At 41.0% G+C, this 15,005-nt stretch overlaps 1 protein-coding gene across 1 annotated transcript in view; it reads right to left on the reverse strand.

Moving 5' to 3' along the window:
* PSME4 (proteasome activator subunit 4) overlaps positions 1-15,005 on the reverse strand; it is a 2,990,260-nt gene that overhangs the window by 1,886,369 nt on the left and 1,088,886 nt on the right. Inside the window, exon 17 of the mRNA XM_044055122.1 lies at positions 2,276-2,343. Within this exon, the coding sequence (XP_043911057.1) occupies positions 2,276-2,343 (68 nt within the window). The remainder of the gene's footprint in view (positions 1-2,275; positions 2,344-15,005) is intronic.

Genomic DNA, 15,005 nt, shown 5'->3' on the forward strand with positions numbered 1-15,005 from the left:
CAAGATGCTATCCTCCAAAAAAAGGAAGCCAATCTGGTGGTCCCCTGCCATAAACAAACTCTACAACAGAAGGAAGAAACCGTTGCAAAAGAGAGCAAAATCCCATGAGTGGAGGAGCTCCCTGGTTAGCCTCAGTAAAAAGTTGAGATCCCTTATAAGATCCTCCAAAGCTAGCTACGAAAACAAAATCGCCACTGACTCTATGGGCAACCACAAAGCATTGTAGAGCTATGTCAAGAATCTCAATGCCAACACCCAGATCTGCTCTGAGTTACAGCACAATGGCACAAACATTACAGAACCAACTGATATTGCCAACATCCTGGCAGATAGGTTCAGTGCTAACTTTCCCCCTCTCTCACACCCTAAAGGGACCATATCTATACAGGAAGAATGCAGAGTCCCTGTAATCACATCTATGCAGGAAAAAGCTGCACTCTCTAAAACCAAAAACACAGAATCCATGGGACTGGACAACATCTCAGGCTGCATTTTACACGAACTTCAGAACAAATTGGGCCCCAGCTAAGCATCATGTTCAATCACAGTCTCACATCAAACTTTGTGCCCACTGAACAGCACACAGCAACAGTTATCCCACTCCACAAAGGGGGAGCCACCACTAATCCTGGTAACTATCTCCCTATTAGCCTGACGAGCCTGGTCTGCAAGGCCATGGAACGTATCATCATGGAACTCATAAACAAAGACATTGGTAACCTCCAAACTCTGGACCCCACCCAGCTCAGGTTTGTGAAAGGCAGATCATGCCTTCTGAACCTGATCGACTTCTTTGAGGCAGTCACCAAAGCCGCAGATGAGGGTAAGGTGGTTCACACAGCCTATCTTGACCTCACCAATGCTTTCGACACCATCCCCCATTCTGGAATTATAGCTAAACTCACTAAACTAGGTATAAATCCCTACGTCACAAGATGGGTTGCCAACTGGCTCAATGACAGAACCCACACTGGAAAAGTTGCAGACTTCAAACCAGTGATATGTGGAGTACCACAGGGTTCAGTCCTGGGACCTCTCCTGTTTGGTATCTACTTCTCTGAAGTACAGGCTAACACAAAAGACCTCTGGCTAATGAAGTTCACAGATGACTGCAAACTAGGAGCCATAGCTGAGTCCCCAAATGATGTGGACATCCTACAGAAGGGCCTCACCGAGACAGATGCCTGGTGTCAGAGCCATGGCCTCAAGCTCAATGCCAAAAAGTGCATTGTCATCCCCTTTGGTAAAAACTCTGTACCCATGAACTACCACTTAAACCGCAGTCTACTTAACGTCGAATGTGTGATAAGAGACCTTGGGACCCAGGTGGACAGTAGTCTCTCCTTTGATAATCACATCGCCACAGTAGTCAGGAAATCCTTCTATGTGGCACACCTTATCACAAAAGGGTTCTCATCCAGGAAAAAAAAGAGGTCACTGTTCCCCTCTACTCAGCATTCATTAGAGCCATTGTAGAGTACAACGCCCCTTTTGGAATGTACCTCACAGGACATCTACAACAACTGGAAAGGCCACAGAAGTACCTCACAAAGAGGATTACCGGCCTCAAACAGATGCCCTACACAGACCGTCTCAAAAAACTCCAGCTTTACTCTGTAGCATATTGCCTATGCTGAGAAGATCTCTGCTTAACATATAAAGCTATGTCAATCCCAGAGCTGTTGGACATGCTAGACCTAAAGAAATCCCAATCCCTCCGAGCTACACACTCTAGAGACCTACACCTTGTCACCACAATAAACAGGACATGCTGGAGGGATAGATTCCTGTCTCAGAGACTTCCCATACTCTGGAACAAACTACCTATCTATATCAAACAAAGCATTAGCACTCTTCAAGAAAAATCTTGATAATTGGATGGGAGATAGGAAATTCACGCCAGGGATCACTTTTGTGGCTCTACTTGACAGGGGCACAGGAAAATAATTTTCTTGGGTGGCAAAAGCCAGGGTACGGTTTGGCTAGGCTTATATAGGCCCTAGGGCCAATAGCCTAGTACCTGCCTATGAACCTATAAGAACACCATTAAAATGTTACATGGTGGAATACATTCCCATCTGCACAATGTGCTGCTAAAAAAACTCAAAAAAGGAGGTCAAAGATGCTGAAATTAACAACACCAGAATTATGAACCACACTGTAACAGTGAAATCCTCAAAAAATAGCATGTTAAAGAAAACTAGATGGATGGAATAAATAAGGAACATAATTTTATGTATGGTGAAACACAGCAAAATTAATTAGCAGACATTACCTCTGACAGCAACTGAAGTTTCCAAAGCAACTCTTTATCAAGCTCTTCTTCCTTTAATACATCATCATCTAAAACCAAACATTTAACAGAAAATCAAATGTCTTAAAGTACTAACAAAACAAGTTCTTTGCTCAAAGAAACACATATAAGTGACTATCAAACATAACAAAAAAAGGAAAGCAGGGTGTGCATAAGAATGCTATCACAGTAAAACTGAAGAAACTAATTTTTACTGTTACCATGACATGATCAAGCTGGAATTCCGCAAATTTTGTTATTTTCAAGTAGCTTTATTTAGAGTTGTCCTGAAACAACAGCTAAAAAACAGCCTACAGCTGCCTCACATTTTACCAGAAACCATCATCTTAAAATAAAAAATCACATATACAAATATATTTCCTTAGGAGTAGTTGTTTTCTTTCCCCACCTAACAGTAGTGTTTCTTCATCAAAGGCAGCATCACTGAGAAGATGATGGGAAGGGGGAGTTTGAAGATAGTTATAAATCATCATCCTCATCAGCCTGCTTTCCATGCAATGCAATTTTAGCTTTCTATGGTTGCTCAACAGAACATCTTTCTCCTTTAGTACTCAAGAATGCATGTCACATACACAAAGGCATATGGTTTAACAATACAGAGGGCACAGCATCAAAATGTGAAATCTGTGCATATGCACACAATACTGCATATATACAAACTACTGACATCTGCTACATTTTGACATTATTTGCTACGTGGGATTCTTCTTTTACCATCCTCATGCTAAGAGAGAAAAGTAGGAGTGCAGCTACATAACCTGTTTCTGCAAAGTTAGCAAAGTTATCTACCTTCAGAATTTAAACAGGCTCACTTGGCAACGTTCAAGTTGAGTAGCTTACAAAATGCACAGTGACAAGCCCAACCTTCAACCTTCATCCACCCTCATCAACTGCTGTACGTGTCCCAAGCAGTATCAAAAGCCCTACCTTAATCCACCCCTCATCAACTGTTGTACACACCTCCTGAGAAACAATGCACCCACTTGTAGTAGACAACATAATATAGCCAATACTGCTAGTAGACAACAATGTGTTTATTAGAAACAAATATTAACATTTCATTAGATCTCGAAAAGTACATATGTATTTTCAGCTTACTATGGTAGCAGATGTTTGAGTATATTTTCACTTGCAGTCATAATAAACAGGATACCATACATGAAGGCAGCCTCCAACCAGCCCAAAGCTGTACTTCCCACAGAGGCCTTGGATGAATCCCTCTCACTCAGACATCAAGACATCAGTGGAATAACAGAGGCATCTGTCAATGCCATCTTTAGATCTTTCTTGCCTTGGCTAGACAAGAAGCTTGTCCAAGGCACCAAAGCATGCCTGGAGCAAGGAAAGAGAACAGAAGGCTCACCCATAAATCCCCAGTCTCCTTTTCCAGGACTTATCCGTATTCAGGAGGAAGAGGGCCTGATATGGACATGACAGTTATAAGGGTAAGGTAGTATAACATACTCACATCAATCCCAGGATGCCCAAGGAGAATGGTGAGGGGGGACATGGATTGCAACAGTGTGTGTACACAAGCATCTACAACTGTGATAAGCTCTTAACACAAATGTATTAAGTTTATCGCACTATCCACTGTTGCAGTCAAAATAAAAAAGATAATATTCAGAGCACTGCACAGTGGAAAGCTGCCCCTGACTGCACTTACTACGAAAAGAGACCTTCCAGTGTAACAGAGGCAAACCCAGAACTGGTCCAGGATGCAACATCTAGGTTATACTACTTTGAGCTGCAGACTGAGGACTAAGTGGCTGCTTCCAAAATTGACTGGGTACTAACCACTCTGACGACTGTTGTGATGACTGCAGTAGCTCTAGTTCAGAAGGCTTTTTTTTTTTTTTTTTTTTTTTTTTTACACACTCTGGGAGTAGTTGTCCAAATGCAAAATAGCATAGTGTGTGCAATCCACTAAGTCTGTTCACAAGCTTTCCCTCCATTCCTTTAATAAATGACACAAACGGTTCACCAGACTTTTTGTCCAAAGAGAATATCAACTGTCTATGCAAATCCGAAACATGTACTGTTTTCTCATTCCCTTTTTCTGGGATTCATGGAAAAACACAGGGAGATGAATAGCTTGCTTCAAGGACATGTCAGTTATTAGCTTTGGCATGAATGAAGGACTGGAGTGAAGGGACACTATGTCCTTATGAAAAAACAAAAATGGTTCCCTCTACATCACTGCTTGTAATTCTATGATTTTTTTCAGTAAATGTCACAGCCACTAAGGAATGTCATTCAAGATAAATATCTATGTTGGGAAGAAAAGCAGCTGGCTCAAAGGGGCCAAGGTTAGCTTCTGTAGAACACAGCTGGGGGCCCATGGGGAGGTGATGCTCAGCCTAGATGGTCTAAGATGCAGCAATAAAAGTGGTTTCATTTGTAACAGAAACAGAATACAAGACAAGATCCAGAGGAACACAGACTAAAAAGCACAAACTTTTGAAGACATACAGGATGGGAGTTTTTAAAAAGGTCTGACAGAAATGTCACAACCACAAATACTCAGGCTGCATTCAGAGCCTGGCTCCTGTAAATGCACTAAAAGTAAATTTTCCATTCTGCGTATAATTTCCTTGTGTTTTGTTTCCTAGTTTCCCTCATAATACTTGTATCTTCTAAGAGCAAGGTGAAACATCTGAGCTGCAAGTCAGTGTGGTTAGGCTGGGGTATATTAGGGACTCGGATCCATATGCTGAGGCAGCATTCTTGGTTCTTGTCCTTACTAGGCTTAGCAGTTAAACCACACATCAACATGCATATGTTGAAAACAGATGTATAACCACCCATAACATGATGTACAACAATATACTAACCACTATAAATGAACAATTGTCCTGTGATGTAAGTTATATAGACAATTTCAGCATCTGATGTGGTCATAAACAAAACAGTGATCAATAAATTAGTACAACTGGGTACTAATAATTTTGATAAGATGGAAAGCTGCTACAAATAGCATAAGTCAAGTACCATATAGCAATTGAACGGGTGAAGTTCTAGGTTACAGTCACTGTATCCCACAGGGCTCTTTCAAAGGTCCATACTTGTTTAGGTTGTATCTTTCAGATCTATCTTTTTCATCTGAGGTATTATACAGTCTTTATGCAGATAACTTGAAAATGGGTAAATTGATTAGATGTGTTACAGATAGGGCATGTCTGCAAAAGAACTTGAATAAATTAACCATCTGTGGACAGGAGAATAATATGATAATACATACATCAAAAACTAAGCATATCAGATTTGAGAGACAGATGGAAAGGTAAGCATTTAATCCAGCATACAGTGATTGAAATTTTAGATTCATTTAAGGACCTGGGTATACGGGTAGATCCAGCTTTGAATTTTTGTAATCATATCAATCGCTTGGTTAAAGATAGTTACAGAACTACAGGTTGTATAAAAAGATTTATAGTCTAGAAAATCAGAAATGATGAAACCATTGTTTGCCAGATGCACTGGACCCAAACTAGAGTATGAAATAACAATAATAAGAAAACAAGCATCAGTAAACTGGAAACAGAACAGAGAAAATATGTAAAGGACATTCACAAATTTACATTATAATGAAAGACTAAAATATCTGAACTTTTACAGTGTCTCCAATAACTGAAGGCAAGACCTTTTTCAAGTACTTGGGGGAATTAGAGACATCTATCTCTGGGAATGTTTGGGGTTATCAAAAGTAGTGGAGAATAATCAGACAACCTATGCATAACATTATTTAAGAATGAAAGGTATACTAACAGATTCTCTAAGAGAGTAGCCAATATATGGGCTTAAGACTACCAAGCGATATTAAAGCAAGTACTAGTTTGTATATATGTTTTTAAGAACAGCCTAGACACTTACTACTGGAACGACTGTTCTTGTATATTGGCAGACTAGAAGGGCAAACATGATGTCTCCTCTTTAAACTTCAATATTCTGGAGATCAGGGATATAAGGAGGGGAAATTGTAAAGAAACAGACCTATCTTGTTTATGGAAAAGGAATCTACCTTCTAGGCTGCTTGAACTACTGTACTGAAGCAGAACTTTTAGAACTTTTCAGATAGCTGTTTTCTGATTAAGCAAAAAAGACCTGCTTCAGACACACCCCACTTACAGGTTCATAGGTATTTACTAAACTAATGATCTGTGATGATCATTAGACGCCTAACCTTACATTCCCCAAGGTAGGTTTTTTTAGCCCTTACATTTAAAAGGCATTGCCGGTTTTCCATCCAGTCTTCTAAGCTTCATTTGAATTGGGGATGAGAAGTAGTTTGCTTTATGCAAAATGGAAGACAGTTCCAAAGGAGCAGTATCCTCTGTGATACATATCTATCCCTCCAACATGTCCTGTTTAAGTTGCAAAAGAGACTGAGATTCCTTGACTGACTGCTTATGTTAAACATTGGACTTGGGAATGTGTAATAGGTGTGATAGGATACGGTCTGTTGAAGCTCTATGAGTGAAGCAGAGGTCACCTCTTAGTAACATGCAAAATACCTAGAAGAGGGACAAAGCTTTGAGACAGTTTGCATAGTTTTTATGATTTAGTTCCTTGCGTTTTTAGTGAGAAAGTGTGTTGTTGTTCCAGCTGTGCTAACTACATACTGAAATTAGCATTATATTCAATGACCGGCCTAATGAGAGCAAAGCACAGTGAAGTGATTACATTCATGAATCTTGACACCATACCATTAGACATAAGCTGTGCAATGAAAAAGGACTTCCTTAAAACAGCGAATATGTGATGATCAAAGCGTAGTTCATTACAGACATGGGTTCCCAGATCCTTGATTACAGGACCAACTTTTAGGGGTGTGCTGTCAATGCAACAGTTACAAGGATGTTTTTTCTTGCCAAAGGATGATAAACATTTCTTGGCATTTAGTTTTAGTCCATGGTTCTGACCCTAGCTATGGTTTTGACACCAGCTATTTGTTTGGGGAAAGATCCTCTTGAGGGATCTTGGTGTCCCCTGGGGAGTTTATGACTGCACCAAGTTTACAGTCATCTGCAAACTCGGTCAGCAACAGACTCTTAACATTTGCCATAACCTATGAAAAGTAATTGCCAAACAAGAGTCATGGACTGAGCCCTGAGGTACACCACTAGTGGCAGGTCTTCTACAGGAGGATTAGCCACCTGCACTAATTCCCAGGTTCTCTTTGTGATCCAATTAATTATATAAGGATTTACAGTTACGTTGGAGAGTTTGATGCCCTAATTTGACCTTTGCAATGTCTACATATGCAGTGTGCACAGATATGTCCTCATCCATTGCTTAAGTACTCTTCTCAAAGAGGTCAACTGGTTTAAGGAAGCAGGATCTCCCCTTGACAAACCCAAGTTGTCCTGGGTCAAGAGTTTGTAGGTTGCCTATGCCCCTATTTATTAACTCCATAATGATTTTTTCCATAGCTATACAGACAAGACTGGTCAGGCTTATGAGAATACAATCAGACGATGTCCCACCCTTGTGCAAGAGGATGACTGCTGCTCTCCTCCATTCATACGGCATGAAGTCTTTTTGGAGGCTGATACTGAATAGCCTCTGTAGGGGGCCTGACAAGCCTTATTACAGGCTGACCCATTAGGCATCTTGGTATGGTATCTGGCATCACGGAAATTGTGCTTTTGGGGCTTGGCTAGTGCCTTGAGAACTTGTTCTTGGGAAATATAAACTAGCTGACAACTTTAGCTCAAATCACCCATCTCACCCATCCTATATTCCCAGACCACATACCTACATTTACGCCTTCCCTTAAATTTCCCAAGAACAAGTTCTCAAGGCACTATCCAAGCCAGGATATGAAAATATTACATCTTAATTCCCCAGATATGGGATGGGGTAGTATCAGGGTAGTGGGCCTTTGAGTGTTGGAGCCCCGAGTCATTTTACAGACTGACGTTGTCCATAAGGGACATAGGCAGTACCCCAGGAGTGAATTTATAGTTTCCCATGCATTTATCCAAATTCTTTTTGAAGAGAGTGAGGAACGTACTTTGTTTTACGAACATGGGAGATTTATTCCACAAATGAGATAGCCTTTGGGATAGTCTCTTCAGCAAGTTCTGTTCGAGTCATGAATAAGGTTCAGGTCCATAGAACATGTAACCCTTCTATAATTTTTCTTGCGAATAGGTAACATTTTCATCAGGGCTGGATCCATAAGTCCCCTCTCAATAAACTGTATGAGACAGGGTAAAGGGAAAGGGCCTTCAGTCGGTCTGCATAAGACATGTGTGTTACACTTTGTATTTTTTTAGTGAGAAACCTTTGGGGCCACTCCAACTGGTGTAAGTGCCTGGTTAGGTACATACAGAACAGAGCACTGTACTTGATTATGGGCCTGATGAAGGCAAAGTATAAAGGCACTGTGACTTCCATTGATCTTAATGCCATGCCTTTACTTATAAATTGAGACACACAGAATGATTTCCTCACTACTGTAGCTACCTGGTGGTCAAAGTTTAGTTTTCTATCTACCTATGTTCCTAGGTCCCCCACCACTGGGTCTACTTTTATGGGTGTGCTATCAATATTATAATTGTAAAGATATCTGACTTACCAAAGGATACAATTATGCAATTTTTAGCATTTAGTCTCAGACTATGATTTTGGCACCAGTTGTTTGTCATTTTTAGGCCTGTTTGTAGGATGTCAACTTCATTTGGGGATTCAATGATTGCTCCCAGCTTACAGTCGTTAGTGAACTTGGAGATCCAGAAGCCCCCAAAATTGGTCTTCACTTCAGAGAAGTATATACCAAACAGGAAGGGCCCCAATACTGAACCCTGTGGGATACTGCTAGTAACAGGTTTCTTATCGGAAGTACATTCACCTATTCAGACGTGTCTTGTCAGTGAGCCATTTGGCTATCTCTGATGATGTAAGGATTTATGTCTAACTCAGTAAGTTTATCTATGATCCAAGAGTGGGGGACTGTGACAAAAGCTTTGGTCAGGTCTAGATAAGTGGTGTGTATCATTTTCCCCTCATTCAAGGCCCTGGTGAGTTTCTTGAAGTCATCCCCCAGGTTGAGCAAGCAAGACAACCCTTTGACAAAGCCAAATTGGGTCTGGTCCAGTTTTTGGAGGGTTCCTGTGTCATTATTGATCATGTCCATGATAACTCTCTCCATGGCCTTGCAGATCAGACTGGTCAAGCTTATGGGTTTGTAGTTTTCTGGCTCAGTTGATGCCCCCCCCCCCCCCTGTGCAGAGTGTTGCAGTCCTACGTTCCTCTGGGACAAAGCCCATTTTCAGGCTGTGGTTAAAGAGGGTTTTGAGTGGCCCTAATAGATTATGTTTTAAGCTAATTAAGCAGCATCCTGGAATGCTGTTGAGATCCATGGAGGCCATGTTTTTGGCTTTAGCAAGGGGGGCAAGGACCTGTTCCCTCATAATGACTGGTAGGGGGGGGTCATTGTGGGTATTTCTTTGGGTGTAGTAGGAGGTGATGGCAGGGGGGGGGTGAACTGAACTTGTCGGTCAGCAGGTTTGCTACAGCTTCAGGCTGGGTGTAAGTGTTGCCATTCATGATTAACTCGGCATATTGCTGAGCGTTTCCCCTGATGGGCCCCCCTTGTGCAAAGGGACTGACTGTTGCAGTCCTACATTCCTCTGGGACAAAGCCCATTTGCAGGTTGTGGTTAAAGAGGGTTTTGAGTGGCCCTGATAGATTCTGTTTTAAGCTACTTAAGAAGCATCCTGGAATGCTGTCAGGATCCATGGAGGCCGTGTTTTTGGCTTTAGCAAGGGGGGCAAGGACCTGTTCCCTCGTAATGACTGGTAGGGGGATGATTGTGGGTATTTCTTTGGATGTAGTAGAAGGTGATAACGGGGGGGGGGGATGAACTGAACTTGTCGGTCAGCAAGTTTGCTATAGCTTCAGGCTAGGTGTAAGTGTTGCCATTCATGATTAACTTGGCACATTGATAAATGTTTCCCCTGAGGTTACAAACATAATTAAAAAAAATCCTTATGGTTATCTTTCAGCTGGGAGGCTATCTTTGCCTCAATTTACTCTGGCAGATTTGACCAGTTCTCTAATTTGTTTGTTTAGACTGGTGAGTGTCTTTTTGCACAGATTTGTTTGTTCCTTCTTGACTTTAGAGAGGATACTTTTTCTTTTGCTAAATAGCCTATTTATGCTAGTGGTCCACAAGAGTGGTTTATTTTTGCTAGTAATCACGGGTTTGACTCAGACAGCTACTGTCTTCCTCTATGCAGCTATGAATGTGGTTGTACATCTCAGATTAGGCCTCAGTGTCATCCAGGTTTGGAAGTTTAATAAGATGTCACTTAGTTTGGGATAATCAGCCTTAGCAAAGTTCCTAATTGGTTTGGGGGTTCTAGGTTACTTTTAATAGTAAAGGAGATCATTTTGTAGTCAGATCTTACGGGGAGGAGTTAATGCATGGGAGGGAGCAGCACCCCCTCCCCCCAGGTTTGTGAGTACGGGGGGGTAGATGAAGTCATCCATAAGATGGTGTTAGGCTGAATGTTAAGAAATTCCAATAGGTTTAGGTAGGATGTATAGCTTTCCAGATTCATGTTAGTGGATCTGCAGCTAGCAAAGATATGACAGGGGGTCACACCCATCGTTAGTTGGGCACAGAGTAGCTCAAGTGAGTCATGATGTTGGACCAGTCTAGCAGTGTACTTGTCCTTTATGAACACTGAGACACCTCCTCCCTTTGTTTTACCTTAGCTGAGGGGGATCGAAATGTATGAAAGGCACTGTAGCCTTTGATAGCTGGGGTGCTTTCTAGTGTTCTGAACAATGTTTCTGTGACTGCACACATGTCTGTATTCTCCAGGCTGAGGAGTGCTTCCAGTGAGTGCATTTTTTTATTTAAACTCCTACAGTTGAGCTGCATTACCTTTTGGTAGCTGTGAGTGATTTTTCATATGCTGGATGGTTTAACAACTTGGCACAGCCTAAAAAGGCACTGCGGGGATAACATTTTTGCTAGCATACGGAAGCCAAATGGTGACAAGTGCAAACCATCTCTGGTAAAGTATCATGGCTTGTCGATCATGCCTCCTCAGGCTGACAGATACTGGATTGCCTTGTTGTGAAACCAGAAACTAAGCAACTGTTGAAGTCGATCATTTTTTGCTGACACTGTGGCATCATCATAGGTGAACATAGGATGCTACACAAGGCTACATTCATACCTGCCTGGGGCACATAGACAGACAGCTTCATCATGTCTCTTTTCATATACTACAGTGAATTACATCTTAGGTCATTTACACTCACATGGACTATGATCATGTCATACTGGTACTTGTAATTTAAAGACCTGAGTGTATGGGTGATCTGGTGGATTCTGGGTCCAGATAGACAGATCACTGTGACCTTCTCCTGGTTTAGCCTGGTAAGGGGGACATCAGTATGTCTTGCAATAGAATCCCCAATAACTAGAATGTTTGGTTATGTGGTGTGTTGCCTTATGGGCTTGGAAGTGGGGCTACTATGACTTTCAGACATGTGTTTTGTGAGGTACTGTCTTTTTCTGATTGATGCTTTTAGGAGATCTTGGAGATTTGGGTAGATTACAAGTGAATACCTCTGCATATGTGGGTCTATTTGTTTGTTCCTTAGTGTTGGTAGTATTTTAGGTGCAACTCTAACAATCTGGTTTGCTCGTTTCATGTGTGTATGTGAGAGCTTTGCCTCCAAAGACATTGTATATTTACAGCTCTCACACACTGTGTTTGGCTGTTCTAAAATGAAATGGTTATTAGTGAACATAAGCTAGTTAATACACTACCTTCAGATGGCCATATCCACCAGGCCAGAAAGAGAGATGACAGGGAAGTGCCTATCCATTATACCAGATCCATGGAAAGGAGTAAGGGAGACTCACTTAAAGGTCAAAGTGAGTATGTTTAGTAGAATAATATTAGATGACCTGCAGTGGTACTTTCATCTGCACAAACGGACAGTTCTTCAAGCAGCTGTGAAAGTAGGAGACTATGAAAGTGTTTCCTATAGAGGATTTTAAACTGGAGAGGTTTGCTTATATACAAGGCATGGGGAACTGCATTTACAAAGGCTTTTATCCAAGCAGGAAGAAAGATTTTTACACAGTTAATCCCTCAGGCCAATCGGATAAACACACAAACTTCCACCAGCAGTTTCCAATTTGGATGGGAAGAATTCAGCTCTGCTCCCACCAGAGTGCAAAAGAACTCTAATGTAAATAATGGTTTTGAGCTCAAGTGCAGTAACAATTGCTTTACAGCACAAGTCATAATTCCTGTAGTATCAGGAATCTTTGGAAATAATTTCACTAAATCTGAGAAAAATACAACAAAATACAGAAAAATGTGCACAATGTAAGAGAACTACAACAACAGAGAAAACTCAGCGAAATATCTTGGCGGACTCAGGAGAAATTTACCATCAGCTCTGCAAAGTGATGTGCATTACTTCTGATGTTACTAACACAGTTAAAGAAAACTTTGTGGTTACCCTTCATCTATGTGGTTATTATATGGCTTTGGTTGACTTGATCTGAGTCCAGAGTCTTTTTGTTTAGCTTAGCAAGTGTATTAAATTTATTTCTGAGTGCAATTATTTTTTTCTAATATTATAGAGTCTATTTATATCTGGGTTCCACCATAGAAGTTTCTTAAATGTGCCATTATATTTACCTCCTTGGAGGGATAGATGCATTTATGCAGCTGTTTACATGTGCAAATAATTTGGTGGGAAAGGAATCATCATGTTGGAAGGGGATTCTGAATTTAGTCAAATCATCATTCGGTTTGAGTAGATTAGCCTTTACATAACCTCTGGCTTCTATCTCATGATGAATGTGACTAATTTTTTATCTGGTTTCACCAGTGAGGAAGTGACAAATGGTGGGGAGCAAAGCTGGCACCCATTGGTAAATAAACAAATCCAGGATTTTATTGTCCCTTGCTGGGGTGTGGATAATCTGCTCTACAGAGTTTGTACTGATGAAGTCCAGAAATTTCTGAGCATAAATATTTGAGGTTGTACACATCTCCTAGTTAATGAAGGGGCAGTTGAAGTCTCCTACGAGAGTGTTTGACTTGCTGTATAGGGAATCCATACTAGTCAGGTAGGAGGTATGGTGCTGAGGTGAACATTATATTTATTTTATTTATTTATTTACCGGGAAATTCCAACTGAACACAGGTCCTTTTTCAGTGGCGGCCCAGGGAGAAAAGCTCCACAGAACAATGAATGAGCAAGCACAGTACATGAAGAACAAATGAATATACATGCAATAGCAAATAATACATACTGCAGCAAACATTAGCTATACATACAATACGAAACATAGTAATGAACAGACATAACAATATCTAGCTAAAGGCTAGGAATAAAGGTGGGATGCATATACAGATAGTACTAAGCTCAAACAGATACTGTTCTAAACTCATATACCTAAATCTTATATACAAATATTGCACTAAACTCAAGCAGATATAAAACATGGAGGGGGTCCTATGCTATGACATGATAAGGGGTTTTATTAATACTAAGTTGGATATGGAGAAGTTCCAAATCATTACCTTGTCTAACAAGTATGGCGATGAAACATTCTAAGAATATGAAGACACTGCCGCATTTAGTACCTACATCTAGTACAATGAACCTAAACATATGGTAGGCAATAAAAACCTGCACTGAAGGAGTGTCTTTATTGGTCCTGAAACATGTCTCTGATAATGCATATATCAATGCTTTCTAGGGTGAAGACTGCTTGCAAGGTGTGTAGTCCCCCCCCCCCCCACCAAGGCTTCTAGTGTTGAGCAGCAATGCCTTTATGTTATCCAGACTCTATTTTATTCTGGATACTTTAGAAGACTGACAGTGCCTAAATAAGACATTAAGGGGTGGACAAGGACTTTGCCAGTATGTAAAAAGCTCTGGGGGAATAGGTGGAGGCTATCATTAGCAAGGCAGTAAGGACAGCCGTCTATTTTCACATAGGCTGATATACTATACCCTCTTTAAATGACACCAGAAGTTGCCAGTTGTTGCAGTCATCTTTTGTTCCTATTGTGACATAACTCTTGTTGATAGTAAAATGCTGCTCAAGGCAAGGTTCACGCCTGCCTCAGCCATATTCTGAGACCTCTGTCATGTCTCTTTTCATATAGTCCAGAGAGGTACAGCTTAAGTCATTTACACACACATGCGCTATGACTGTCATGTTGTACTTGTGGTGTAAAGATGTGAGTTCATGGATGATGTGGTAAATCCTGGCATCTGGCAGGCAACTGACAATGACCACCAACTTGTACAACCTGGTGAGTGATGCATCAGTGTGACTCACCATGAAATCACATGTAACTAGTTACAGGTCCGTATAGACATTGGTCTTTTGGGCTTCTGAATTGAGCCAATGTGACTATTGAATGTATGTTTCATAGTGGGTGGTGCCTGTATTTAGTGTGTGGGAGATTGTTGAGATTATTTGTTACTTAGGTTACATTGAGGAGGATTTTGTGGCTTAGGTAGGTTACTTTTAAGAGCTTCAGTATTTGTAGGTGTATATGTTTGACTGGAGCTGTGTGTGACTACCTGGTTCTGTATGCAGTAGTATGGTTGTTTGTATGTAGAAAGATTTCCCTTTTCAACATATGAGTCTGCATAGCTTCTGCAGGCACTGGCATAGGGCATATGA

This window comes from Protopterus annectens, chromosome 1.part2 (assembly GCF_019279795.1).
Source record: "Protopterus annectens isolate FY-2018-M chromosome 1.part2, PAN1.0, whole genome shotgun sequence".
Taxonomy (NCBI): Eukaryota; Metazoa; Chordata; order Ceratodontiformes; family Protopteridae; genus Protopterus; species Protopterus annectens.